The sequence below is a fragment of the Dendropsophus ebraccatus genome, unplaced genomic scaffold, assembly GCF_027789765.1.
Source record: "Dendropsophus ebraccatus isolate aDenEbr1 unplaced genomic scaffold, aDenEbr1.pat pat_scaffold_1849_ctg1, whole genome shotgun sequence".
NCBI lineage: Eukaryota > Metazoa > Chordata > Amphibia > Anura > Hylidae > Dendropsophus > Dendropsophus ebraccatus.
Window position 1 is genome coordinate 1,170 of NW_027209282.1, and position 27,505 is coordinate 28,674.

General features: G+C 49.2%; 1 protein-coding gene and 1 pseudogene across 1 annotated transcript; one reads left to right on the forward strand and one right to left on the reverse strand.

Moving 5' to 3' along the window:
• The first annotated feature begins 8,051 nt into the window (after positions 1-8,051).
• LOC138775673 (zinc finger protein 570-like) lies at positions 8,052-15,091 on the forward strand. The gene is made up of 7 exons (XM_069955991.1): positions 8,052-8,116; positions 10,689-10,815; positions 12,146-12,250; positions 12,348-12,470; positions 13,288-13,392; positions 13,817-13,933; positions 14,015-15,091. Exons 1-7 carry the CDS (start codon positions 8,078-8,080, stop codon positions 14,854-14,856), a joined length of 1,458 nt encoding a protein of 485 aa, XP_069812092.1. The 5' UTR covers positions 8,052-8,077; the 3' UTR covers positions 14,857-15,091.
• Positions 15,092-23,780: 8,689 nt separating this feature from the next.
• LOC138775675 (transmembrane protein 214-B-like) lies at positions 23,781-27,445 on the reverse strand (annotated as a pseudogene).
• Positions 27,446-27,505: the final 60 nt, after the last annotated feature.

Genomic DNA, 27,505 nt, shown 5'->3' on the forward strand with positions numbered 1-27,505 from the left:
CATCACTAATCTCCACACAGCAGTGACATCACTAATCACACAGCAGTGACATCACTAATCACCACACAGCAGTGACATCACTAATCACACAGCAGTGACATCACTAATCTCCACACAGCAGTGACATCACTAATCACACAGCAGTGACATCACTAATTACCACACAGCAGTGACATCACTAATCACCACACAGCAGTGACATCACTAATCACCACACAGCAGTGACATCACTAATGGTCACACTCATTACTGGTGTATACCCTCCTTTCTATAAACAGGCTGTGTTAGCTGCCCTCCATGTATGCTCTCCTCTCTATATGCAGCATGTGTGACCTGTCCTTCATGTATACCCACCTCCCTTTATACAGCCTGTGTGAGCTGCCCTCTATATGTGCTCTCCTCCCTATATACAGCTTGTGTGAGCTGCCCTCCTTGTATGCTCTCCTCCCTATATACAGCCTATGTGAGCTGCCCTCCATGTATAACATGTGTGAGCTGTGTGAGCTGCCTGTGCTGCCCTTCATACTTGCTCTCCTCCCTATATACAGGATGTGAGCTGCCTTCCATGTATGCTCTCCTCTGTATATACAGCCTGTGTAAGCTGCCCTCCATGTACACTCTCCTCCCTTTATACAGCCTGTATGAGCTGTCCTCCATGTATGCTCTCCTCCCTATATACAGCCTGTGTGAGCTGCCCTCCATGTACACTCTTTCCCCCTATATACAGGCTGTGAGCTGCCCTCCATGTATCCTCTCCTTCCTTTATGCAGCCTGTGTGAGCTGCCCTCCATGTATCCTCTCCTTCCTTTATGCAGCCTGTGTGAGCTGCCCTCCATGTACACTCCCCCCTATATACAGGCTGTGAGCTGCCCTCCATGTATGCTCTCCTCCCTATATACAGCCTGTGTGAGCTGCCCTCCATGTACACTCTCCCCCTATATACAGGATGTGAGCTGCCTTCCATGTATGCTCTCCTCTGTATATACAGCCTGTGTGAGCTGCCCTCCATGTATGCTCTCCTCCCTATATACAGCCTGTGTAAGCTGCCCACCATGTATGCTCTCCTCCCTATATACAGCCTGTGTGATCTGCCTTCCATGTATGCTCTCCTCTGTATATACAGCCTGTATGAGCTGCCTTCCATGTATGTTCTCCTCCCTATATACAGGCTGTGAGCTGCCCTCCATGTATGCTCTCCTCCCTATATACAGCCTGTGTAAGCTGCCCACCATGTATGCTCTCCTCCCTATATACAGCCTGTGTGAGCTGCCCCAATGTGTCCTCTCCTCCCTATATACAGTCTATGTGAGCTGCCCTCCATGTGTCCTCTCCTCCCTATATACAGCCTGTGTGAGCTGCCCTCCATGTGTCCTCTCCCCCCTTTATACAGCCTGTGTGAGCTGCCCTCCATGTACACTCTTCTCCCTATATACAGGCTGTGAGCTGCGCTCCATGTATGCTCTCCTCCCTATATACAGGCTGTGAGCTGCCCTCCATGTATGCTCTCCTCCTTATATACAGGCTGTGAGCTGCGCTCCATGTATGCTCTCCTCCCTATATACAGTCTGTGTGAGCTGCCCTCCATGTGTCCTCTCCTCCCTATATACAGCCTGTGTGAGCTGCCCTCCATGTGTCCTCTCCCCCCTTTATACAGCCTGTGTGAGCTGCCCTCCATGTACACTCTTCTCCCTATATACAGGCTGTGAGCTGCCCTCCATGTATGCTCTCCTCCCTATATACAGGCTGTGAGCTGCCCTCCATGTATGCTCTCCTCCCTATATACAGGCTGTGAGCTGCCCTCCATGTATGCTCTCCTCCCTATATACAGGCTGTGAGCTGCCCTTCATGTATGCTCTCCTCCCTATATACAGGCTGTGAGCTGCGCTCCATGTATGCTCTCCTCCCTATATACAGTCTGTGTGAGCTGCCCTCCATGTGTCCTCTCCTCCCTATATACAGCCTGTGTGAGCTGCCCACCATGTATGCTCTCCTCCCTATATACAGCCTGTGTAAGCTGCCCTCCATGTATGCTCTCCTCCCTATATACAGCCTGTGTAAGCTGCCCTCCATGTATGCTCTCCTCCCTATATACAGTCTGTGTGAGCTGCCCTCCATGTGTCCTCTCCTCCCTATATACAGCCTGTGTAAGCTGCCCTCCATGTATGCTCTCCTCCCTATATACAGCCTGTGTAAGCTGCCCACCATGTATGCTCTCCTCCCTATATACAGCCTGTGTAAGCTGCCCTCCATGTATGCTCTCCTCCCTATATACAGGCTGTGAGCTGCGCTCCATGTATGCTCTCCTCCCTATATACAGCCTGTGTAAGCTGCCCACCATGTATGCTCTCCTCCCTATATACAGCCTGTGTGAGCTGCCCTCCATGTATGCTCTCCTCCCTATATACAGCCTGTATGAGCTGCCTTCCATGTATGTTCTCCTCCCTATATACAGCCTGTGTGAGCTGCCCCAATGTGTCCTCTCCTCCCTATATACAGCCTGTGTGAGCTGCCCCAATGTGTCCTCTCCTCCCTATATACAGTCTGTGTGAGCTGCCCTCCATGTACACTCTTCTCCCTATATACAGGCTGTGAGCTGCGCTCCATGTATGCTCTCCTCCCTATATACAGGCTGTGAGCTGCCCTCCATGTATGCTCTCCTCCCTATATACAGCCTGTGTGAGCCTCAGTGATATGCGACAAGTAGAACGTTGCGACCCGCCTGGGGTCTTGCTCAATGTGGATGTGCAGAAACAAGACATATAAGATGTACTCACCAGAACCTACAGAAGTATACATAAGAGGACAGAACAGTGTATAGATGGTAGAACGTGATCGGTCACTGAGAATCAGAGAGGAAATCATAGAAGAAAAACGTATGAATTACTGAGGATATACAATCCTACACAGCGTACGGAACATGTGGATATAGGAGAAGGGGGGGGAGTCATAGCAGAATGGGCAGAGCATAGCCTGGGGACGTCCTACAGTATGAGGTAGTTTGGGGGTCTGGGGAGGTGGGGGACTAACTGGAAGTGGGTGCCATTCCAATCTAACACTCAACTCATGCTCAAACCAGCGGATAAAGGCGGGGCCACGGTGGTCCACGGAACGACATTGCTGAACTGTTGAACCGTGTTGATGTCCCGTGCGTTGTGTTATGTCTCTTGGTTCTGTTGATGTCTTGTGTGTTGTTTGTTGTCTTGATGTCTTGTGCGTTGTGTTGTTGTTCCATGCCTTATGTTGGTGCCCTTTGCGTTGTGTTGGTGTCCCTTGCGTTGTGTTAGTGTCCCTTGAGTTGTGTTGTGTTATCTTGATGTCTCTTGCGTTGTGTTTGTGGTCTTGTGCATTGTGTTGTGTCTCATGCATTTTGTTGTTGTCTGGTGCATTTGTTGATGTCTCTTGTGTTATGTTGATGTAGCGTGCGTTGTGTTGTTGTCCCTTACCTTGTGTTGGTGTCCTGTGCGTTGTGTTGGTGTCCCATGCCTTTTGTTATTGTCCCATGCCTTGGGTTGGTGTTCTTATGCTTTATGTTGTTGTCTTGTGCGTTGTGTTGGTGTCCTGTGCCTTGTGTTGGTGTTCCATGCCTTGTGTTGGTGTTCCATGCCTTGTGTTGGTGTCCCGTGTGTTGTGTTGGTGTCCCTTGCGTTGTGTTGGTGTCCCTTTTGTTGTTGTCTTGTGCATTGTGTTGGTGTCCCATGCTTTATGTTGGTGTCCTGTGCCTTGTGTTGGTGTCCCATGCTTTATGTTGGTGTCCTGTGCCTTGTGTTGGTGTTCCATGCCTTGTGTTGGTGTTCCGTGTGTTGTGTTGGTGTTCCGTGTGTTGTGTTGGTGTCCTGTGCTTTGTGTTGAATTCTCCTGCATTATGTTGGTGTCTTGTGCGTTTTGTTGATGACTCTTGTGTTATGTTGATGTCCCATGCATTGTGTTGGTGTCCCTTGCATTGTGATGATTTCTCCTGCATTATGTTGGTGTCTTGTGTTATTTTGATGTCCCATGCCTTGTGTTGGTGTCCTGTACGTTGTGTTGGTGTCCCTTGCGTTGTGTTGGTGTCCCGTGCCTTGTGTTGTTGTCCCGTGCCTTTTGTTAGTGTCCTGTGCATCATTTTGGTGTCCTGTGCGTTGTGTTGGTGTCCAATGCCTTGAGTCGGTGTTCTGTGCGTTGTGTTGGTGTTCCGTGCGCTGTGTTGATGTCTCGTGCATTATGTTGGTGTCCCAAGCGTTGTGTTGCTGTCCTGTGCTTTGTGTTAGTGTCCCGTGCCTTTTGTTGGTTTCCTGTGCCTTGTGTTGGTGTCCAGTGCCTTATGTTGTTGTCCCGTGCCTTGTGTTGTTGTCCCGTGCCTTGTGTTAGTATCCCGTGCCTTATGTTGTTGTCCCGTGCCTTGTGTTGGTGTCCCGTGCCTTATGTTGTTGTCCCGTGCCTTGTGTTGGTGTCCCGTGCCTTGTGTTAGTATCCCGTGCCTTATGTTGTTGTCCCGTGCCTTGTGTTGGTGTCCTGTGCATTGTGTTAGTATCCCGTGCGTTGTGTTGGTGTCCCGTGCCTTGTGTTGGTGTCCCGTGCGTTGTGTTAGTATCCCGTGCGTTGTGTTGGTGTCCCGTGTCTTATGTTTTTGTCCCGTGCGTTGTGTTGGTGTCTCGTGCCTTGTGTTGGTGTCCCATGCCTTGTGTTGATGTCCCGTGCATTGTGTTGATGTCCTGTGCCTTGTGTTGGTGTCCCGTTCCTTGTGTTGGAGTCCCGTGCTGTGTGTTAGTATCCCGTGCGTTGTGTTGGTGTTCCGTGCCTTGTGTTGGTGTCCCGTGCGTTGTGTTGGTGTCCTGTGCGTTGTGTTGGTGTCCCGTGCCTTGTGTTGGTGTCCCGTGCATTATGTTGGTGTCCCGTGCGTTGTGTTAGTATCCCGTGCGTTGTGTTGGTGTCCCGTGCCTTATGTTGTTGTCCCGTGCGTTGTGTTGGTGTCCCGTGCCTTGTGTTGGTGTCCCGTGCGTTGTGTTGATGTCCCGTGCCGTGTGTTGTTGTCCCGTGCGTTGTGTTGGTGTCCCGTTCGTTGTGTTGGTGTCCCGTGCATTGTGTTGATGTCCCGTGCGTTGTGTTGGTGTCCCGTTCCTTGTGTTGGTGTCCCGTGTGTTGTGTTGGTGTCCCGTGCCTTGTGTTGGTGTCCCGTGCCTTGTGTAGATGTCCCGTGCCTTGTGTTGGTGTCCCGTGCCTTGTGTTGGTGTCCCGTGCGTTGTGTTGGTGTCCCGTGCCTTGTGTTGGTGTCCCGTGCCTTGTATTGGTGTCCCGTGCCGTGTGTTGGTATCCCGTGCCTTGTGTTGGTGTCCCGTGCCTTGTGTTGGTGTCCCGTGCCTTGTGTTGGTGTCCCGTGCCTTGTGTTGGTGTCCCGTGCCGTGTGTTGGTGTCCCGTGCCTTGTGTTGGTGTCCCGTGCCTTGTGTTGGTGTCCCGTGCCTTGTGTTGGTGTCCCGTGCCTTGTGTTGGTGTCCCGTGCCTTGTGTTGGTGTCCCGTGCGTTGTGTTGGTGTCCCGTGCCTTGTGTTGGTGTCCCGTGCCTTGTATTGGTGTCCCGTGCCGTGTGTTGGTATCCCGTGCCTTGTGTTGGTGTCCCGTGCCTTGTGTTGGTGTCCCGTGCCTTGTGTTGGTGTCCCGTGCCTTGTGTTGGTGTCCCGTGCCTTGTGTTGGTGTCCCGTGCCTTGTGTTGGTGTCCCGTGCCTTGTGTTGGTGTCCCGTGCCTTGTGTTGGTGTTCCGTGCCTTGTGTTGGTGTCCCGTGCGTTGTGTTGGTGTCCCGTGCCTTGTGTTGGTGTCCCGTGCCTTGTGTTGGTGTCCCGTGCCTTGTGTTGGTGTCCCGTGCCTTGTGTTGTTGTCCCGTGCCTTGTGTTGGTGTCCCGTGCGTTGTGTTGGTGTCCCGTGCCTTGTGTTAGTATCCCGTGCCTTATGTTGTTGTCCCGTGCCTTGTGTTAGTATCCCGTGCCTTATGTTGTTGTCCCGTGCCTTGTGTTGGTGTCCCATGCGTTGTGTTAGTATCCCGGGCCTTATGTTGTTGTCCCGTGCCTTGTGTTGGTGTCCTGTGCATTGTGTTAGTATCCCGTGCGTTGTGTTGGTGTCCCGTGCATTATGTTGGTGTTCCGTGCGTTGTGTTAGTATCCCGTGCGTTGTGTTGGTGTCCCGTGTCTTATGTTTTTGTCCCGTGCGTTGTGTTGGTGTCTCGTGCCTTGTGTTGGTGTCCCGTGCGTTGTGTTGATGTCCCGTGCCTTGTGTTGTTGTCCCGTGCCTTGTGTTGGTGTCCCGTGCCTTGTGTTGGAGTCCCGTGCTGTGTGTTGGTGTCCCGTGCGTTGTGTTGGTGTTCCGTGCCTTGTGTTGGTGTCCCGTGCCTTGTGTTGGTGTCCCGTGCGTTGTGTTGGTGTCCCGTGCCTTGTGTTGGTGTCCCGTGCATTATGTTGGTGTCCCGTGCGTTGTGTTAGTATCCCGTGCGTTGTATTGGTGTCCCGTGCCTTATGTTGTTGTCCCGTGCGTTGTGTTGGTGTCCCGTGCCTTGTGTTGGTGTCCCGTGCGTTGTGTTGATGTCCCGTGCCGTGTGTTGTTGTCCCGTGCGTTGTGTTGGTGTCCCGTGCGTTGTGTTGGTGTCCCGTGCGTTGTGTTGGTGTCCCGTGCGTTGTGTTGGTGTCCCGTTCCTTGTGTTGGTGTCCCGTGTGTTGTGTTGGTGTCCCGTGCCTTGTGTTGGTGTCCCGTGCCTTGTGTAGATGTCCCGTGCCTTGTGTTGGTGTCCCGTGCCTTGTGTTGGTGTCCCGTGCGTTGTGTTGATGTCCCGTGCCTTGTGTTGGTGTCCCGTGCCTTGTGTTGGTGTCCCGTGCCGTGTGTTGGTATCCCGTGCCTTGTGTTGGTGTCCCGTGCCTTGTGTTGGTGTCCCGTGCCTTGTGTTGGTGTCCCGTGCCTTGTGTTGGTGTCCCGTGCCGTGTGTTGGTATCCCGTGCCTTGTGTTGGTGTCCCGTGCCTTGTGTTGGTGTCCCGTGCCTTGTATTGGTGTCCCGTGCCGTGTGTTGGTATCCCGTGCCTTGTGTTGGTGTCCCGTGCCTTGTGTTGGTGTCCCGTGCCTTGTGTTGGTGTCCCGTGCCTTGTGTTGGTGTCCCGTGCCTTGTGTTGGTGTCCCGTGCCTTGTGTTGGTGTCCCGTGCATTGTGTTGGTGTCCCGTGCGTTGTGTTGGTGTCCCGTGCCTTGTGTTGGTGTCCCGTGCCGTGTGTTGGTGTCCCGTGCCTTGTGTTGGTGTCCCGTGCCTTGTGTTGGTGTCCCGTGCCTTGTGTTGGTGTCCCGTGCCTTGTGTTGGTGTCCCGTGCCTTGTGTTGGTGTCCCGTGCCTTTTGTTGGTGTCCCGTGCCTTGTGTTGGTGTCCCGTGCCTTGTGTTGGTGTTCCGTGCCTTGTGTTGGTGTCCCGTGCCTTGTGTTGGTGTCCCGTGCCTTGTGTTGGTGTTCCGTGCCTTGTGTTGGTGTCCCGTGCGTTGTGTTGGTGTCCCGTGCATTATGTTGGTGTCCCGTGCGTTGAGTTGGTGGCCGCCCTCAGTGGCCTGCACACAGCGCATGACACGTATCCAGCCCACCAGGAACGCTGAGAACCTCATCTCCCGCCAGCTTGTCCACACCCCCTCCCCCATACTGCCTCATACTGATAGGACGTGAGCTTTCCTGGGCTATGCTCTGCCCTTTCTTCTCTCACCCCCCGCTATATCCACATGTTCCGTACGCTGTGTAGGACTGTATATCCTTCCATAATTTCCTCTCTGATTCTCGGTGACCGATCACATTCTACCTTCTACAGTGACATTGAGAAAGACCCCAGGTGGGTCGTAACGTCCTACTTGCTGCATATCCCTGATCACCTATACAGGATATACAGGCAGTATACAGCACCGGATCGGGGCTGTTGTCAATCATCACCTGCTTGGCCTCCATCACGCTGTAAATAAATTCACCTTTCATCTACAGGTCGCCCCATCTGTGGTCGCTGGCTCCATTCTGCTCCTCGGAGGTTTACTTTATGGTTTGAAGCCTTAAAGCCGCGGTGCACATGACGGACTCAGCTGATCCCGGTTTCTGTGCCATGGAGGCCGCCATCCTCCCCCATCAGGTCTCAGTGCGGGTAAGAAAACACAACACATTCTCAATGACTCCACCAGGCAGATCTATTATATGTCATTTAATTCATAGGATGCTTTGTGGAGGATGAGAGTAATCCGTGTGGGGTCAGCCTCTATTACTGTCAGCCTCATGTGGGGTCAGCCTCTATCAGTGTCAGCCTCATGTGGGGTCAGCCTCTATCAGTGTCAGCCTCATGTGGGGTCAGCCTCTATCAGTGTCAGCCTCATGTGGGGTCAGCCTCTATCAGTGTCAGCCTCATGTGAGGTCAGCCTCTATCAGTGTCAGCCTCATGTGGGGTCAGCCTCTATCAGTGTCTGCTACATGTGGGGTCAGCCTCTATCAGTGTCAGCCTCATGTGGGGTCAGCCTCTATTACTGTCAGCCTCATGTGAGGTCAGCCTCTATCAGTGTCAGCCTCATCTGGGGTCAGCCTCTATCAGTGTCAGCCTCATGTGGGGTCAGCCTCTATTACTGTCAGCCTCATGTGAGGTCAGCCTCTATCAGTGTCAGCCTCATGTGGGGTCAGCCTCTATCAGTGTCAGCCTCATGTGGGGTCAGCCTCTATTACTGTCAGCCTCATGTGAGGTCAGCCTCTATCAGTGTCAGCCTCATGTGGGGTCAGCCTCTATCAGTGTCAGCCTCATGTGGGGTCAGCCTCTATCAGTGTCTGCTACATGTGGGGTCAGCCTCTATCAGTGTCAGCCTCATGTGGGGTCAGCCTCTATTACTGTCAGCCTCATGTGAGGTCAGCCTCTATCAGTGTCAGCCTCATCTGGGGTCAGCCTCTATCAGTGTCAGCCTCATGTGGGGTCAGCCTCTATTACTGTCAGCCTCATGTGAGGTCAGCCTCTATCAGTGTCAGCCTCATGTGGGGTCAGCCTCTATCAGTGTCAGCCTCATGTGGGGTCAGCCTCTATTACTGTCAGCCTCATGTGAGGTCAGCCTCTATCAGTGTCAGCCTCATGTGGGGTCAGCCTCTATCAGTGTCAGCCTCATGTGGGGTCAGCCTCTATCAGTGTCAGCCTCATGTGAGGTCAGCCTCTATCAGTGTCAGCCTCATGTGGGGTCAGCCTCTATCAGTGTCAGCCTCATGTGGGGTCAGCCTCTATTACTGTCAGCCTCATGTGAGGTCAGCCTCTATCAGTGTCAGCCTCATGTGGGGTCAGCCTCTATCAGTGTCAGCCTCATGTGGGGTCAGCCTCTATTACTGTCAGCCTCATGTGAGGTCAGCCTCTATCAGTGTCAGCCTCATGTGGGGTCAGCCTCTATCAGTGTCAGCCTCATGTGAGGTCAGCCTCTATCAGTGTCAGCCTCATGTGGGGTGAGCTTGTATTACTGTCAGCCTCATGTGAGGTCAGTCTCTATCAGTGTCAGCCTCATGTGGGGTCAGTCTCTATCAGTGTCAGCCTCATGTGGGGTCAGCCTCTATTAGTTTCAGCCTCATGTGAGGTCAGCCTCTATTAGTGTCAGCCTCATGTGGGGTCAGTCTCTATTAGTGTCAGCCTCATGTGAGGTCAGCCTCTATTAGTTTTAGCCTCATGTGGGGTCAGCCTCTATTAGTGTCAGCCTCATGTGGGGTCAGTCTCTATTACTGTCAGCCTCATGTGAGGTCAGCCTCTATTAGTTTCAGCCTCATGTGAGGTCAGCCTCTATTAGTGTCAGCTTCATGTGAGGTCAGCCTCTATCAGTGTCAGCCTCATGTAGGGTCAGCCTCTATCAGTGTCAGCCTCATGTGGGGTCAGCCTCTATTAGTGTCAGCTTCATGTGAGGTCAGCCTCTATCAGTGTCAGCCTCATGTAGGGTCAGCCTCTATCAGTGTCAGCCTCATGTGGGGTCAGCCTCTATCAGTGTCGGCCTCATGTGGGGTCAGCCTCTATCAGTGTCGGCCTCATGTGGGGTCAGCCTCTGTTAGCGTCAGCCTTATGAGGGGTCAGTCTCTATTAGAGATGAGCGCACCTGGAGCATGCTCGAGTCGATCCGAACCGGAAGTTTCGGCATGTGATTAGCGGTGGCTGCTGAAGTTGGATAAAGCCCTAAGGCTATGTGGAAATCATGGATATAGTCATTGGCTGTATCTATGTTTTCCAGACAACCTTAGAGCTTTATCCAACTTCAGCAGCCCCAGCTAATCAAATACCGAACGTTCAGGTTCGGATCGACTCAAACCCAGTTCGCTCATCTCTAGTCTCTATCAGTGTCAGCCTCATGTGAAGTCAGTCTCTATCAGTGTCAGCCTCATGTGGGGTCAGTCTCTATCAGTTTCAGCCTTATGTGGGGTCAGCCTCTATTACTGTCAGCCTCATGTGAGGTCAGCCTCTATTAGTTTCAGCCTCATGTGGGGTCAGTCTCTATTACTTTCAGCCTCATGTGAAGTCAGTCTCTATCAGTGTCACCCTCATGTGAAGTCAGTCTCTATCAGTGTCAGCCTCATGTGGGGTCAGTCTCTATCAGTGTCAGCCTCATGTGGGGTCAGTCTCTATCAGTTTCAGCCTTATGTGGGGTCAGCCTCTATTACTGTCAGCCTCATGTGGGGTCAGCCTCTTGGTGTCTTTTCTTCCTCTCCTTGCCTCACAGGCCCTGGTAACATTTCATGATGTGTCAGCCTGTTTCTCGGCTGAGGAGTGGGGGGTCCTGGAGGACTGGCAGAAGGAGCTGTATAAGAACGTGATGCGGGAGATCCACACCGCTCTGCTGTCCATGGGTGAGGAGCTACTCACATATGGACCCAACCCGTGTCCTTCTCGTTTCTGATGCTATCTGCCCTTGTCAGAGCCTTCCCTTCCCCAGCACATTGTAAAAAGAGGCAGCACCACACATATATACAGTTGTCTGATGCAGAAAACACTACATCTCTCACCATGCGTGCATGTTTGCACACACACATATATATATATATATATATATATATATATATATATATATATATATACTACTTGTATATGCATATACACTCACCGGCCACTTTATTAGGTACACCATGCTAGTAACGGGTGGTCTTCTGCTGCTGTAGCCCATCTGCCTCAGAGTTGGCCGTACTGTGCGTTCAGAGACGCTCTTCTGCCTACCTTGGTTGTAACGGTTGGCTATTTGAGTCACTGTTGCCTTTCTATCAGCTCGAACCAGTCTGCCCATTCTCCTCTGACCTCTGGCATCAACAAGGCATTTCCGCCCACAGAACTGCCGCTCACTGGATGGTTTTTCTTTTTCGGACCATTCTCTGTAAACCCTAGAGATGGTTGTGCGTGAAAATCCCAGTAGATCAGCAGTTTCTGAAATACTCAGACCAGCCCTTCTGGCACCAACAACCATGCCACGTTCAAAGGCCCTCAAATCACCTTTCTTCCCCATACTGATGCTCGGTTTGAACTGCAGGAGATTGTCTTGACCATGTCTACATGCCTAAATGCACTGAGTTGCCGCCATGTGATTGGCTGATTAGAAATTAAGTGGTAACGTGCAGTTGGACAGGTGTACCTAATAAAGTGGCCGGTGAGTGTATATACCTTCCACAGACTCCTCCTAACGACCATCCTAACAACCTGTGTCCTTCTTTAGACTCCTCCTAATCTCCACCCTCATGACCCGTGTCCTTCCATAGACTTCTTCTAACCACCACCCTCACGACCCGTGTCCTTCCATAGACATCTTCTAACCACCATCCTCACGACCCGTGTCCTTCCATAGACATCTTCTAACCACCATCCTCACGACCCGTGTCCTTCCATAGACATCTTCTAACCACAATCTTCATGAACCTTGTCCTTCCATAGACATCTTCTAACCACAATCTTCATGAACCTTGTCCTTCCATAGACTTCTTCTAACCACCACCCTCACGACCCGTGTCCTTCCATAGACTTCTCCTAACCACCATCCTCACGATCGGTGTCCTTCCATAGACATCTTCTAACCACCACCCTCACGATCCGTGTCCTTCCATAGACTTCTCCTAACCACACTCTCACCATGCGTGTAGCATTTGCATACACACACATATATATATACTTTGTACATACTATGTTTTCCGATAGGCTACACCATCCTAAACCCAGAACAGCTTTTGCGAGTAGATGAAATAAAGGGGGCGCCGCAGGCCAGGGAGAAGACAAAGGAGCAAAAAAATACACTGACAGCAGGTAAAGTGTTCACGACACGTGCAGGAAATTACAAAGATGGTAAACATGACCGACCATAATACAGACTTACATGGTACTGACTGCACATCTTCCTTAGGCGCTCCTGTTTTCAACCCTGACATCTCGCTGTGGATCCGGGAAGTAGTGGAGGAAGATATCGCTGCTCCTGCGAAGCCGGGGCCTCCTTTAGCATCAGAAAGTCCTCCTCAGTCCGCCTCAGGTGAGGTAATTGCCATAAAGGAAGCTGTGATTGGAGCCTATATGACCTTTACCCTCCACAACCAAACTCCTATACAAATGATGACACCAAGATATAAGGATTAGTATGGCGAGAGAGGACAGGAGAGGGTGGAGAATCATCTGGAGGTCCATAAAGCAGCATTCAGGGTAGGATATGTTGTAGTGTCAGTGAGACTCCATATGACAGAAGAGACAAGACATGACAACTGCCGAGACAACAGAGAACTGCAGACACTAGGAGGGTGGACATTTTGGAAAGATTTGGGGTCTGGAAACAATATACAGCCATGGATAGACTTGTAAGTGGAAACTGTATACAACTATGAACATACATGGCGTTAGGAGTCATTAGAAATCTTTGAACACACTTGAGGGTAAGATCCAAACATGGACAGTCATGTTAGTAGGAGACCCTACAACGATGGAGAAGCTGAGTGCAGGAGACAGTACACGACGCTTGAGGCACTTGATTGCAGGTAACAATGTACAAACATGGACTCTCATAGTGGAAGGAGACCCTACAACAATGAAGATGCTGAGTGAAGGAGACATTACATGACCCTTGAGACCCTTGAGTGCAGGTAACATTGGGGACACTTGGTTGCAGAATATCATATACAATTTTTAGATCCGTGAGACACTATACAGAGGTGAGTTCACCTGATTTATGTGACACTATATGACCCCGTAGACATCAGAGTGCAGAGGATACAGTGCACAGTCATGGTCAGGGTCTCTGGCCTCTTGGTAACCATTCCTTTTCCATGGACAGTGTTCACTGTTCTGTGTTCATTCAGAGGTTCCCATCGTAAAGCCGGACATCTTCCTGCGGATAAAGCCTGATGAGTTGGTGTTTGAAGCATGTCCTGACCCCGAACCTGTAGATGGAGAGAAACTTTCGGGTGAGCGATGATTCTTATCAAAGCTTCTAGTTACTAGTAGGGGAGATCCATCTTTATTTGTCTCCTGCCGTGTCATAAGTTGGTACTGGTGGAGGGCACATGAGCCAGGACCTACGTCAAAGCTACAAAGCATTCATCTGAGCATCCTTATCCTCTGTTCTGGTTGGGGGAACAGTGACCACCCCTTGTATTGTCCTCTGACCCTTTGTGACATAAGGCTATCTTTAGCAGTCCCATAGTGGTTGAAGTGAGCTGTGGTTAAGCATACACACTTTATTCACTCGGAGGTCAAGGTATAGATAGGTGGTAAGTTATAATTGTGAGATAATCTCTTTACAATTGCCAATTTGTCGCAAAGCCTCATGGCAAGCTTTATCAGTGCTTGGTTCCTGGACCATTGAGACAGTTCTTCTGTCTCCTCCAGATGATGAAGTCATAGGAACAGGAATATCCGTCACCATAGATGCAAGTGCCGAGCCCTTCTGGCTAAATGTGCAGGAAACAGATCACAGTGATATCCCGGTCACCGAGCAGCATCAAGGTCAGTCCAGGATCTTATTGTCTTATGGTATTTCACCCAATGTTTTTGTCCTCGGATACCAATCTTGTTTTGCCTCCGCAGATAATGGTTTCATCAGAAGCCCGGAAGAGGAATGTCTGATGGAATTTCAGCCTAATGAACTAACACTAGAAAATGGGTCTCCCGAAGAATGGGACAACCCATCGCCAATCCGACTTCCACGCCCCAGAAAGTGCCAGTCCATATTTAGGATTGGCCAGCCCATATCCGAGTGTGCCTATGACTTCACAGACCCATCGAGTCCTACACAGACACGTCCATTCCAGTGCTCAGAGTGTCAACAGAGCTTCACTGAAAGTGAGACTCTTCTCTTACACCAGACGGTCCACACCACCTGGACTTGTGAGCCAGTGGAGGACGAAGGAGAAGACTACATCATCCCACCACTCACAAAACCTGTTATCAGAAGCTTGCCAGCACCGTATATTTGCGGAGACTGCGGGAAGGGCTTCTCTAACTCGTACAAACTGAAGATCCACCAGAGAATCCACACAGGGGAGAGGCCATACAAGTGCCTTGTTTGTGAGAAACGCTTTCACAAGAGCGCACACCTGAAAGTTCATCAGAGGACGCACACAGGAGAGCGCCCCTACGGGTGTCAGGTTTGTGGTAAGAGGTTTACTAAATCCTACCACCTTAAGGTCCACCTGAGGACACACACTGGAGAGAGACCTTATCAGTGTCCAGAGTGCCACAAAACCTTCAGTGTCAACTCACACCTTACGGTCCACCAGAGAACTCACACTGGGGAGAAACCTTTTGTTTGCTTTGAATGTGGAAAGAGCTTTCGTCAGAAGACCAGTCTCCTTGGCCACCAGAAGTCCCATCAGAGGCTGGTAGAGCGTAGAAAGCTCACGTGGAAGACTTTATGGCCAGAAAAGTGAGGAGTCATTTCCTCTGACACTGTATAAACTCACTAACATAGGAAGAAGTTGTCAAGTAGGTTGGGGGTTTGTGGGATCAAAGAGTCGAAAAGATGCAGCTCCGAGGAGAGAACAGATCCACAACGTTTGGGTTTACTCGGTTCTGCTTGTCTTCTGACTTTATTTTTTATAAGCTTAGTCCCATAAAAGTTTGATACTGAATTAAGAAAAAAAACTAAACACTAATACGCATGCTGGGGGTTACCATAAAAAAAATCCTTGATTTTTGGAAGGCAATTCTGAAAATTGGGTCACAGAAACAACAGCAAATACATTGGAAGAAAATCTCCAGCCACCATCTATTTTTACACGGTGACCTCCTGTAGAAGACCAAAGATGATTAGAGTAGTAGAATGGAAACCTGTAAATCCCAAATTTTTATGCCTTTTGTACCATGTACCATGATGCGTCTTTTCCCATCACCATTTTATCACTCTTTAGCACTGGGCGGTGCAGTTTAGGTATCGTGTAATGGCGGGTGCCTGGAAACTAAAGCCTAAACTACCAGAAGTATTACCAGAGAGTCACTGACATTGACAATGTGTATCTCTGAAATGACAGCCATGAGCTGTTACCGTATAGCAACCACTCTGTAGCATCAGGACACTCAGGCTGAAGGTTTCCTTAATTCAGTCTGTCCTGGAAGTAAGTCTAAAATAAGCTAAATATGGGTACGTAGATGGGTTAGGAGGTCAGACTTCACAGTTGAGGCCTAAGGTGTCATTGGTGATAAAAAAAAGAAGAAAAAGTTGACAACGTGTCAGCCAACCTGACAATCTCATTGGGATCATCCAACCATCTGGAGGTCTCCTGATTCTTCCCAACAGCAAATGTCGGGGCAGAGAGAGATCGGACATGTTGGATTTTAACTGCCTGGTCATTTTGTTCTTGGGGACATAAGTCACCTCCATAGAACTTTTATAAGTCTATGTGGGAGACAAAGGGAAGATACCACTGTTGTCCAATAGAGTGAGCATGGCCAGCTTCAGTGTCATACACTCCTTATATATCAAGCCTACTACTGTCCCTGTCTGATTCTGACAAAACCATTCCTCCTAGAGGAAACCATGTCCCTACAAACCTTTCTGACCCGTGGAGGGCGTACAATAGTGCATGGAGCCATATAGGCTTGGAACAAGTGTGCTGAAGAGTAGTGTTCTTCATCCACTATAGACAGATCTGTACTTACCCTCCATAGACAGAACGTCTGATGGTTGATTAGTTATGACCCCGCATGCAGCTGGTTTAAGTCCATATGGATTGTAGCTAAATCTGCAATACCCCTATTGGAGGGTTAAGGTCCCTGGACCCCCACTGCTTCCCCTACAGCCTAGAATCGGCACTACAAAGACAAAGCTATTGTACACTCACCGGCCACTTTATTAGGTACACCTGTCCAACTGCACGTTACCACTTAATTTCTAATCAGCCAATCACATGGCGGCAACTCAGTGCATTTAGGCATGTAGACATGGTCAAGACAATCTCCTGCAGTTCAAACCGAGCATCAGTATGGGGAAGAAAGGTGATTTGGTGCCTTTGAATGTGGCATGGTTGTTGGTGCCAGAAGGGCTGGTCTGAGTATTTCAGAAACTGCTGATCTACTGGGATTTTCACGCACAACCATCTCTAGGGTTTACAGAGAATGGTCCGAAAAAGAAAAAACATCCAGCGAGCGGCAGTTCTGTGGGCGGAAATGCCTTGTTGATGCCAGAGGTCAGAGGAGAATGGGCAGACTGATAGAAAGGCAACAGGGACTCAAATAGCCAACCGTTACAACCAAGGTAGGCAGAAGAGCATCTCTGAGCGCACAGTACGGCCAACTCTGAGGCAGATGGGCTACAGCAGCAGAAGACCACCCGTTACTAGCATGGTGTACCTAATAAAGTGGCCGGTGAGTGTATATAGGACTATCCCTGAGATAAGCTATTGACACTGATCTACCTCCTGTACTTCCGTCATGGTGCATAAAGCACTGCTCGATCCCTACAACGGGTGTGTTGTGATGAAAGGTGCCCTTACTGTGTTATTATTCTTCTCAACCCCCTTGCCACCCTTTTACCATACTCTTGGCTAACTGTGCACATGTTTTCAGTGTGGAGAGAGGAATAAGCCACCCCTTCATCCTGTGTGTAAGTCGAATCCGATCCTCCTTTCCCATGATATCTGATGTTGGTGAATAGTCAGGACACCCTCATATACTGTACAGGCATTTACCAGCCCATCCAGATGAAATTGATGGCTTTGCCTCCAACATATATGGGCATCTCTAACTTGGCCTAATAAAATGAAAGTTGACTGAACCAACAATGGTATATATGCGGGGACGTCTCAAGTTATATATAAGTTTATTCCTTAAGGACTGAGCAGGAAGGACCATTTGCCCACACACAGACACAAGGACAACACTACCTATAGCCACTTCCAGGCTTAGAACTTGGAGACCAACCAGGCACGATAATAAGTATTACATGTCCAGTCCTCTAGACAGTGAACTTCTTCATTGTCTCCGACTCAATCGTAGCATTGCCTCCAGTTATACAATTACACGACTGATGTGGTGACTTTAGATTTAACAGTAGTTGAGTTATTTCTAACAATAATCCTCGGCTGTGTGGATAATTGATGATTAAAAGGATTTCTCGATGCCAAAAATTTGGCCAATATTTCAAGCTTATGCAAGATTCGGCTCTGACCGAGCAGCAAAAGACATTGCGCTCAGCAAATGATCAGAATGTAATCAGTAGTATAATTACAAGCCGATGGCGTAGCGGTCTGTTGCCGAACCAAGCACAGATACACCAGCAAACACGCAGGTAATGTTTACCCCATCCTGCTTCCATAGTAAGAAAAATTGGGGGGAGGGGGATGATAACATTAAAAAAAGCTACTTTTTTCACATTTCCAGATCCATGAGCACTAATGTTAGACGTCTTGCGAGACAGGAACGCATTTTTGCACAATCCGGTGCTCATTATGGTAAGGTATGGTTTACCCCAAACATAAAACAGTAAGCCCAGCCTCTGATTTCTGCCTCTTGTACCCCAGGCCCCATCTGCTTTTGTGCCTTCACTGCTGAGAATTCTGCCTTTAGATGGTTCCACATACAGAAGTCGCAGATAACGTTTAGGTAAGAAGAGAAAAAATCTATTTCTGGATCCGAATGTTGCATCTAGTTGGAAGTTAGGGAACGGGTCTGATGTCCGGAAACGCATGCGGGAACATACCACTTTGACTCATAGACGTCAGGGGGTGGCCATATTATCAGGCTTCTCCCTGTGCATGAGGCTTGAGGTCTATGTAGAGTCCATTGGGTAGGCTATCATTCATTGTATCTACCATGTTACTGTAATAACCGATAAGGAGCGGTCTATTCTATGGTCACCACTGGTTTTAGCTATGACTATAGAAACCAACAAAAGTTAACTGGAAATTTCCCATATGGTGCAGCCAACACTCATTTAGCAGCCCTATCTCTTCTGATCCACCCATACACACACATGCACAGTGTGCCCAAGCATGTCTTTTCATTGGGGAGACTGAATGGACGAGGTTGAAATCTAACATACCCAGTCGCTTCTCAAGATCTGCAAAGTCATGAGGCCTCCTACACGTTAGATGACCACGTGGTCCTGCTGAAAACAGGTGTTGGGCTGACACTTGTGTAATGTGCATGGTGGGCTAGGCATCACAGACAGTAACGGAGTTCTTCAGGCTTAGGGTCCTATTAGACAAAGCAATTTTTAGTTTTTTTCCTGGTTAATGATAACTGATCACAAACGACCTGAGAAAGTTCACCATAATCAGAACTCCATGCGATTGTTCGTATACTCCATTCTTCTTCTGATGCCAGTGAACGAACGGTGTGTACATACACTGAAAGATGTGCGAACAATTAACGAGGATTTTATGGTCGGCTAAAGGGATACTATGAAGGACATACAATATGAAGGAATTCTCGTTAGCCTTTGATCATTGCCCGCATACACATGGAAAGATCATCGCTTAGATTCAAACTATAACGATTTTTTGCACAATAATCTTTCTGTGTAATAGGACCCTTAAAAAAACATGTCCGCTTTCTTCCGGAAACTGCAGGACTCTTGTCTCCAGTTTGGGTGCAGGTTTTGCAACATTGAAGTGAATGGAGCTTAAGTTTAAACCACACCTGACCTGGAGATAATAGTCGATTTGTTTCTGGAAGAAAGCATCCATGTTTTGTATTTCCAGATAACCCCTTTAACTCCCCTTACCAAGGTTATAGACCCAAGAGAGTGTGATATGTAACGATGGGTGGTATATGGACGTTGCATACTTTAATACACCAAGGGTGGCTGGGTGACAAGACTCAGCCCTCTATGGCCCCGAGAACCATTGCAAAGTAGGAAGAGCAGCTCTAGAGTATAAACTGCAGCTCCAAGAGGTGAGGTAAGAAATACACTATAGAGAAAAAAAATAGTGGTGCTAAAGTTCAGGTGTCAATTCCTACATCAGCATTACCCAATAGGAATATAGATGCAAGAGGGAGTAAGGATGTGTAGAGTATGGATATGATGATAGAATGCAGGCAATAGAGAATGGATGCGCTATAGGGTGTATAGCAGGGATGGGGAACCTTCACTTTGGTTGTCGAGGCATGATGGGAATTGTAGTTGTGCAACAGCTGGAGGTTTCAAGTATGGATCCGATAGAGAGTGGAAGCAATACAGTACAGTAGAGATACGATAGAGAGTATAGTGTACAAACATGATAGGGTAGAGAATGGATGCCACACAGCAGTGCTTCTCAATTCCAGTCCTCAGGCCTCACCAACAGGTCATGTTTTGAGGATTTCCCATACAAAGCACACCTGTGATAATACCTGATGCACTGAGTATAATTATATCACCTGTAAAATACTAAGGAAATCCTCAAAACATGACCTGTTGGTGAGGCCTGAGGACTGGAATTGAGAAGCACTGCCATAGAGTATGGATACGATAAAGAATGTATGCCTTAGAATATAGATACCATAGAGAATGGATGTCGTAGAATATGGATACCATAGAGAATGGATGCCGTAGAATATAGATACCATAGAGAATGGATGCCTTAGAATATGGATACGCTAGAGAATGGATGCCGTAGAATATGGATACCATAGAGAATGGATGCCGTAGAATATGGATACCATAGAGAATGGATGCCGTAGAATATGGATACCATAGAGAATGGATGCCATAGAATATGGATACCATAGAGAATGGATGCCATAGAATATGGATACCATAGAGAATGGATGCCATAGAATATGGATACCATAGAATATGGATACCATAGAGAATGGATGCCGTAGAATATGTATACAATAGAGAGTGGATGCTGTAGAATATGGAAACGATAGAGAATGGATGTCGTAGAATATGGATACCATAGAGAATGAATGCTGTAAAATATGTATACAATAGAGAGTGGATGCCTTAGAATATGGATACCATAAAGTATGGATACGATAGAGTGGATGCCATAGAATATGGAAACGATAGAGTGGATACCGTAGAATACGGATACCATAAATTATGGATACGATAGAGAATGGATGTTGAGAATATATATATATATATATATATATATACACAATAGAGAGTGGATGCCATAGAATATGGATACCATAGAGCAGTGCTTCGCAATTCCAATCCTCAGGCCTCACCAACAGGTCATGTTTTGAGGATTTCCTTAGTATTTCACAGGTGATATCATTATACTCAGTGCATCAGGTATTATCACAGCTGTTCTTTGTATGGGATATCCTCAAACATGACCTGTTGGTGAGGCCTGAGGACTGGAATTGAGAAGCACTGCCATAGAGAATGGATATGATAGAGAATGTATGCCGTAGAATATGTATACACTAGAGAGTGGATGCCATAGAATATGGATACCATAAAGTACGGATACGATAGAGAATAGACACCGTAGAATATGGATACCATAGAGAATGGATGCCGTAGAATATGGATTCCATAGACAGTCCCGGTACCCATCCTAAGAGGACAAGTGTTGCCCCAGGAACCTACTACATTGTTTGTATCTTCTAAGATTTTGACAGCTGTTCCTCTCACATCTACGTGTTCTACATTATGGCTTCCCCTATAGGGATCAGGCTGTACAACTGGGCATCACAGGAACGAGGCGTGACAGAGGTTTATTGTTTAGGGACCGGTCTGTATATTCATTTACTGTTCGACTTCTTGTATACTGTGTGTAGAATATAAAAGCCGGCGGCCTGTACAGAACTCATGTACAGATAGAGATATTAATAAAGATTTCTGTATTAAACGCTGCAGCATTCGTTTTGTGAATCAAGTGTAAAGTTGGCTCCAGTGTTATACTGCCCCCTATAGTATAAAGACAGCGGCCACAAGACTTAAAGGGGTACTCCACTCCATCTTATTTCCTGAGCAGCTCTGCCGCCGTTCTGTGCCATGACGTCAGCTGCGTCGGGCATCTCTTCCTCCATGTTCTTGTTCTCCTGCTTATCGTGAGAGTACATTGCAAGAGTACAGCACGCAAGCTCCTGAAGATGAGAGCGGCACATAGAGGAACAGACCCCCACCGCAGCTGGCATCATGGCAAAGAATGGCAGCCACACCGTCACACTTCTGTCGGCAGAGCTGCCCAGGAAGTAAGATGAGACAGAGTACCCCTTTAAAGGGGGGTTGCGTTAGGTTTCAGATGGAATTGTGCTCACCATTACCTTTCAACATATTATGACACCATTGTCATAATAAAAGCTATCGTTCCTGATTGTTCTATGGCAGCACAACGCACAGGTTAAAGCCCGCTGGGTGCAATCAGAGAATAATGAGCAATAAATCTAATCACACTTCAATGGGCCCCATCATCACCGATAGTCATACATTATAATGGTAATGTGTTTTCCCTGAGACTCCATACACCGTGACGCTAATGGGACGACAGGGAAGTATTGTTGTATCAGCAGGGAATTCTGACAGATTATTGAAGCCAAAGCCAGGAATAGATGTGAAAAGAGGAGAAATCTTAGACCTGTTCCCTGTTTAAAGTCTGTTCCTGTGCTACGTTGGTTTGCGTTCCATTGGATAAATCAGAAGTCAGTGACATCTCCATGTGGCCGTCATTACAAGCTAGCGCCAGAGGGCTCACATTCTATCAATACTGGGCTCTAGTTGGCTTCATTGTTCCCTCCCATTTAGAGGACTGCTATAGAGTCTCGTGTTGTGCGGCTGGTCGACTGGCTTCCAAAATCTGTCAGATTAATCTCTGTGTAAACCCACCATTAGTTTCCAGGAGTCTGTAGGCAGTACAAGCTTCCCACCCGCTTACACACTGGTTCCTGGCCTGGTGATCGGAGTTATAAGGTGGATACTGAGGCTGTGGTCACACAAACCTTTCATTGTGTTGCTGCATCATTTCATTGCAGTAGGCGCTGCAGAATCTCTTGGCGCTATACAAATATTAGTAATTACCGTCCTGCACTGCGGTAACACAGCGACACTCCAACATGTGTGAACGTTCCCTAAGCACCCTATTACACACAGCAATGATCTGCAGGTGATAAGGGCCGATCCCACAGATTATCGCTCCATGTAATAGAAAAAAAACGATCGGCTGATTGTGTCTTTAGCTCCTGACCCTGCGCGGCTACGTGTAATAGTGATGCACGGCCGACAGCTGATAAATATGTAAAAAAATAAATAACGTTTGTACACACCTAACCACGCTCCCCAGTGTTCTCTTCGCTTCTTCCCCGCAACCACTGGTGCAACTTCAGAGCCAGTCTCTGAAGTGACAGGCTGCTCAGCCAATCACTGGCTAGGATGGGACCACCACAGCAGTGATTGGTTGAGCGGCCTGTCACATTCAGAAACCAGTGTAGAAGCTTCAGCAGCAGCTGCCAGGAGAAGCAAAAGAGAACACCAGCATGCCTGGAGAGCTAATGTATAAACCTTTTACACTGTTAAAGCAAGGGCTGCACAGACATCACTAACAAGAATATGAAAATAAATACATGATATAGAGATTATTATATATATATATATATATATATATATACACACATACACACACCTCCCCCCTTTCTGCACAATAATAGAGACTGTTTAGTAGGCTCATCTAGCAGATCCATGTCCGTTTACTATAGTGATCGGAGCATGTAATACGGCCGTCTCTATCTGATTGGAACTGGAGGGCTTTAGCCCCATGTGTTGTGCTGCCTACAGACTCCAGGAAATTGAAAATTTGGTAAGTAAATATTTTACATCTTACCATATAGAATTGTACAAAGCTTTAAATCATCAACATCATCACCTTCTTCAGTGTCTACTGGAATATGACGAGTTTATTAAAATGCATAGGACGATACAGAAGAAACAGTCATGATATCACACACGGCTGTAGTGGAGTCCGACAAGACAGACGTACGTATTTAATGACAAGAATTACCAAAAAGAAAGTCTACAAAGACTCAGGTTCAGGCTGGTCGGCATCGGGATGAGAGATTAAGACCTTGCCAGATCAGGTCATCACCGACCACAGAGGGAAGTGATCGGAAAGAGACCTAACCCATCCAGATCAGATCAGGTGATTACCGGCCACCAGAAGGAAGTGATCGGAACGAGAACCTAATTGACCAGATCAGGTGATCACGGGCCACCAGGATGAAGTGATCGGAACGAGACCCAACCACATGATCCCGGACAATAGGATGAAGTATTAAGTCCACAGGAGGAGGATAAAAACGCCAATGTCACATTCACCAGAAAAAAAACTGAGAAGATCCACAGTCGTCGCAGTCTCGTAAGAAGTCTGGAGCAAATACCCGAGGAGGAAAGCCCACAGATTCCCAGCAGATACTGCGCCAGGAACACAATAACAGAAGGCGGGGGGAGGAGGGTAGTGTGTCTGATCCCAGATCGTCTGTACCAGTCATCATCCTGGTACTGGTCCCCATTACGGGTGTGTGGTTACCCGCTGACTCAGACCGGGGAGGGGAGGGTGGGAGAGAAGCTGATGATAAAGTCATTGTATGTATTGCTTCCCCGTCTAGTGATTGGAGATCAGGGCAAAAGCCCAGTCCCTGATGGCCAAAGTAGTGTTCTGCAGGAAGGTCCAGGAAGACTGGGTTATGTTGGTCAGATGACCTCTCGTGCAGTCCCACGTCACCTGCCACTGTACAAACAAACAAAAACGTCATCATATACAGAGACACGATACGACAGGCGGTGCAGTAATAATGTGATGAAGGGGAACGTGTACGCACCTGCAGGAGTCCACATATCGCTGCCACGTGCGCTGGAGGGCAGCCTCACAATGCTGCACCGCGGGCAGGAGGTAATCCTGATACAGGAGGATGAGCAGGTCTCTCAGGTACTCGAGAAAATGGAAGACGGAGTCCGGGATCTGGGACTGGATCTGCCCGGACAAAAGAGGACATAATCAGACTACGACCACAGGATCAGACAACGCGGGACAGACGGAGGAGAGTACGACTACAGGATCAGACTACGACCACAGGATCAGACCATACAGGACAGACGGAGGAGAGTACGACTACAGGATCAGACAATGCAGGACAGACGGAGGAGAGTACGACTACAGGATCAGACCATACGGGACAGACGGAGGAGAGTACGACTACAGGATCAGACCATACGGGACAGACGGAGGAGAGTACGACTACAGGATCAGACTACGACCACAGGATCAGACCATACGGGACAGACGGAGGAGAGTACGACTACAGGATCAGACTACGACCACAGGATCAGACCATACGGGACAGACGGAGGAGAGTACGACTACAGGATCAGACAATGCAGGACAGACGGAGGAGAGTACGACTACAGGATCAGACCATACGGGACAGACGGAGGAGAGTACGACTACAGGATCAGACCATACGGGACAGACGGAGGAGAGTACGACTACAGGATCAGAACCATACGGGAACAGACGGAGGAGAGTACGACTACAGGATCAGACCATACGGGACAGACGGAGGAGAGGTACGACTACAGGATCAGACCATACGGGACAGACGGAGGAGAGTACGACTACAGGATCAGACCATACGGGACAGACGGAGGAGAGTACGACTACAGGATCAGACCATACGGGACAGACGGAGGAGAGTACGACTACAGGATCAGACCATACGGGACAGACGGAGGAGAGTACGACTACAGGATCAGACCATACGGGACAGGACGGAGGAGAGTACGACTACAGGATCAGACCATGACGGGACAGACGGAGGAGAGTACGACTACAGGATCAGACCATACGGGACAGACGGAGGAGAGTACGACTACAGGATCAGACCATACGGGACAGACGGAGGAGAGTACGACTACAGGATCAGACCATACGGGACAGACGGAGGAGAGTACGACTACAGGATCAGACCATACGGGACAGACGGAGGAGAGTAACGACTACAGGATCAGACCATACGGGACAGACGGAGGAGAGTACGACTACAGGATCAGACCATACGGGACAGACGGAGGAGAGTACGACTACAGGATCAGACCATACGGGACAGACGGAGGAGAGTACGACTACAGGATCAGACCATACGGGACAGACGGAGGAGAGTACGACTACAGGATCAGACAACACGGGACAGACGGAGGAGAGTACGACTACAGGATCAGACAATGCAGGACAGACAGAGGAGAGTACGACTACAGGATCAGACCATACAGGACAGACGGAGGAGAGTACGACTACAGGATCAGACCATACAGGACAGACGGAGGAGAGTACGACTACAGGATCAGACCATACAGGACAGACGGAGGAGAGTACGACTACAGGATCAGACTACACAGAGTCCTTACCCATTCAATGAACCAGGGCAGATTGTCACTCATGTACGCCAGCTGTATGGAACATTTCTGTGTCACCAGTATAAATCCGTCCCGAGTCTTTTCCCACACCTGCTCCAGGACTGGTCCCAGCACCTCCACCGCCTGAGCATAATAGACCGGAACATTGCGCTCCAACCAACTGCAGAGTAATGTCACATGAATGGACGTTAACAGGGCCAGTGGGCAGTATGTAACCATATTGGTGATCCTGGTGGTGTGTGTGTGTGTGTGTGTGTGTGTGTGTGTGTGTGTGTGTGTGTGTGTGTGTGTGTGTGTGTGTGTGTGTGTGTGTGTGTGTGTGTGTGTGTGTTGTGGCTGGGGGGGGAACAGCTGTTGCACAGCCCAGTCTCTAGGAGAGAGGTTGTTGGGGAGCACTATCCCTTATCCCCTCTGTCGGGGTGTGACATCACTTGGGGGTGGTGATGTCACAGTGGTCGGGGAGGGACCCACCTGTGACAATGCTGAGCAATACTGGAACCCTTTGCTCCAGGCCCTGCTGGGCGAGGGGGATGAGCCCGTCTGCTGCAGCGCGCTGGCCGTGGATGAAGCTGAAACCACAAAGAGACGTCATCAGCCGCTGCCATCCTGCGCCTCCACAGCTGCAGTGCCGTCACACTGTCACAGGTTATATCACATCACTGACCGTGGAAGGAGCCGTGCGTCCGGATGTCGTGGATCACAAACCCGACGTGAACACAAGGGCGACCAGGAAAATCCGGAACCAGGGAATTCCTGTCCCTTCATCTTCTTCAAGAGGGCCTGGAGGAAAAAGGGGTAAGCATCAGGACCCGAAGGCCACATCCCCTCCCCATCACACATACAGCAGAAACAGTGAGTGCAGCTCTGGAGTATAAAGTGTAACACCTCACACACGGACTCACAGCTCCACATCCTCCCTATCACCCACACACAGAACAGTGAGTGCAGCTCTGGAGTATAGCGTGTGTAACACCTCTTGTACCTGACACGCAGACTCGCACAGCTCACCTCCTTAGAATTTGGCGTCTTGCGGCAATTCCTCATGGTCACACGGAAGGACTGCACCGTCTCCCGAACAGACTTCCTCATCTGAAAGATTAACCCAATCAGGACGGGAGGAGCTGACACAGCTGAGGGTTCGGTACAATGTGACATGTGCTGGATTAGGACATGATGTCAGAGCTGACTCACCGCTTTGGAGGTCGTGTCCCAGGATCTGACCAGATGCTGCAGGAGCAGACTGCAAGACAAGACCGGAGAAACCGTCACCAACACTGATATATGATGGGCACTATGGGACGGTGGGGGAGGGGCCAATGACCCAGGTGGGCTCTATGTAGAGGTGGGCACTGACCGGACTGGGCCAGGTGCTTGGTGTAGAGCTCCTCCAGACGCTGAAGCTCAGGGGGTCGAGGTTTCCGGACACTCGCAGAGACTGTGAAGAAGCTGTGGAAATAAGCAGAGGGTAGCAGCGGTGGAGATTACGGCGGGGGCCGGAGCTGCGCTCACCACTAAGTCCGCCGCTCAGCTGCCTACCTCTTTCTTCATGATGGCGGGGCAGTTGGGGGTGGCCCTGGACAGGAGGAGGGGAAGTAGTGTGTGCAGCGTGTGCTCTCCGGGGTCGACCCAAAAGCCAGAACCTTCAGCGGGGATACAGGTGTCTGAGCTGCTCCTGCTGACTGCAACATGGAGAGAGAGAGAGAGAGACGTGTCACAGAGGAAGAGAGAGTGTCCTGTGT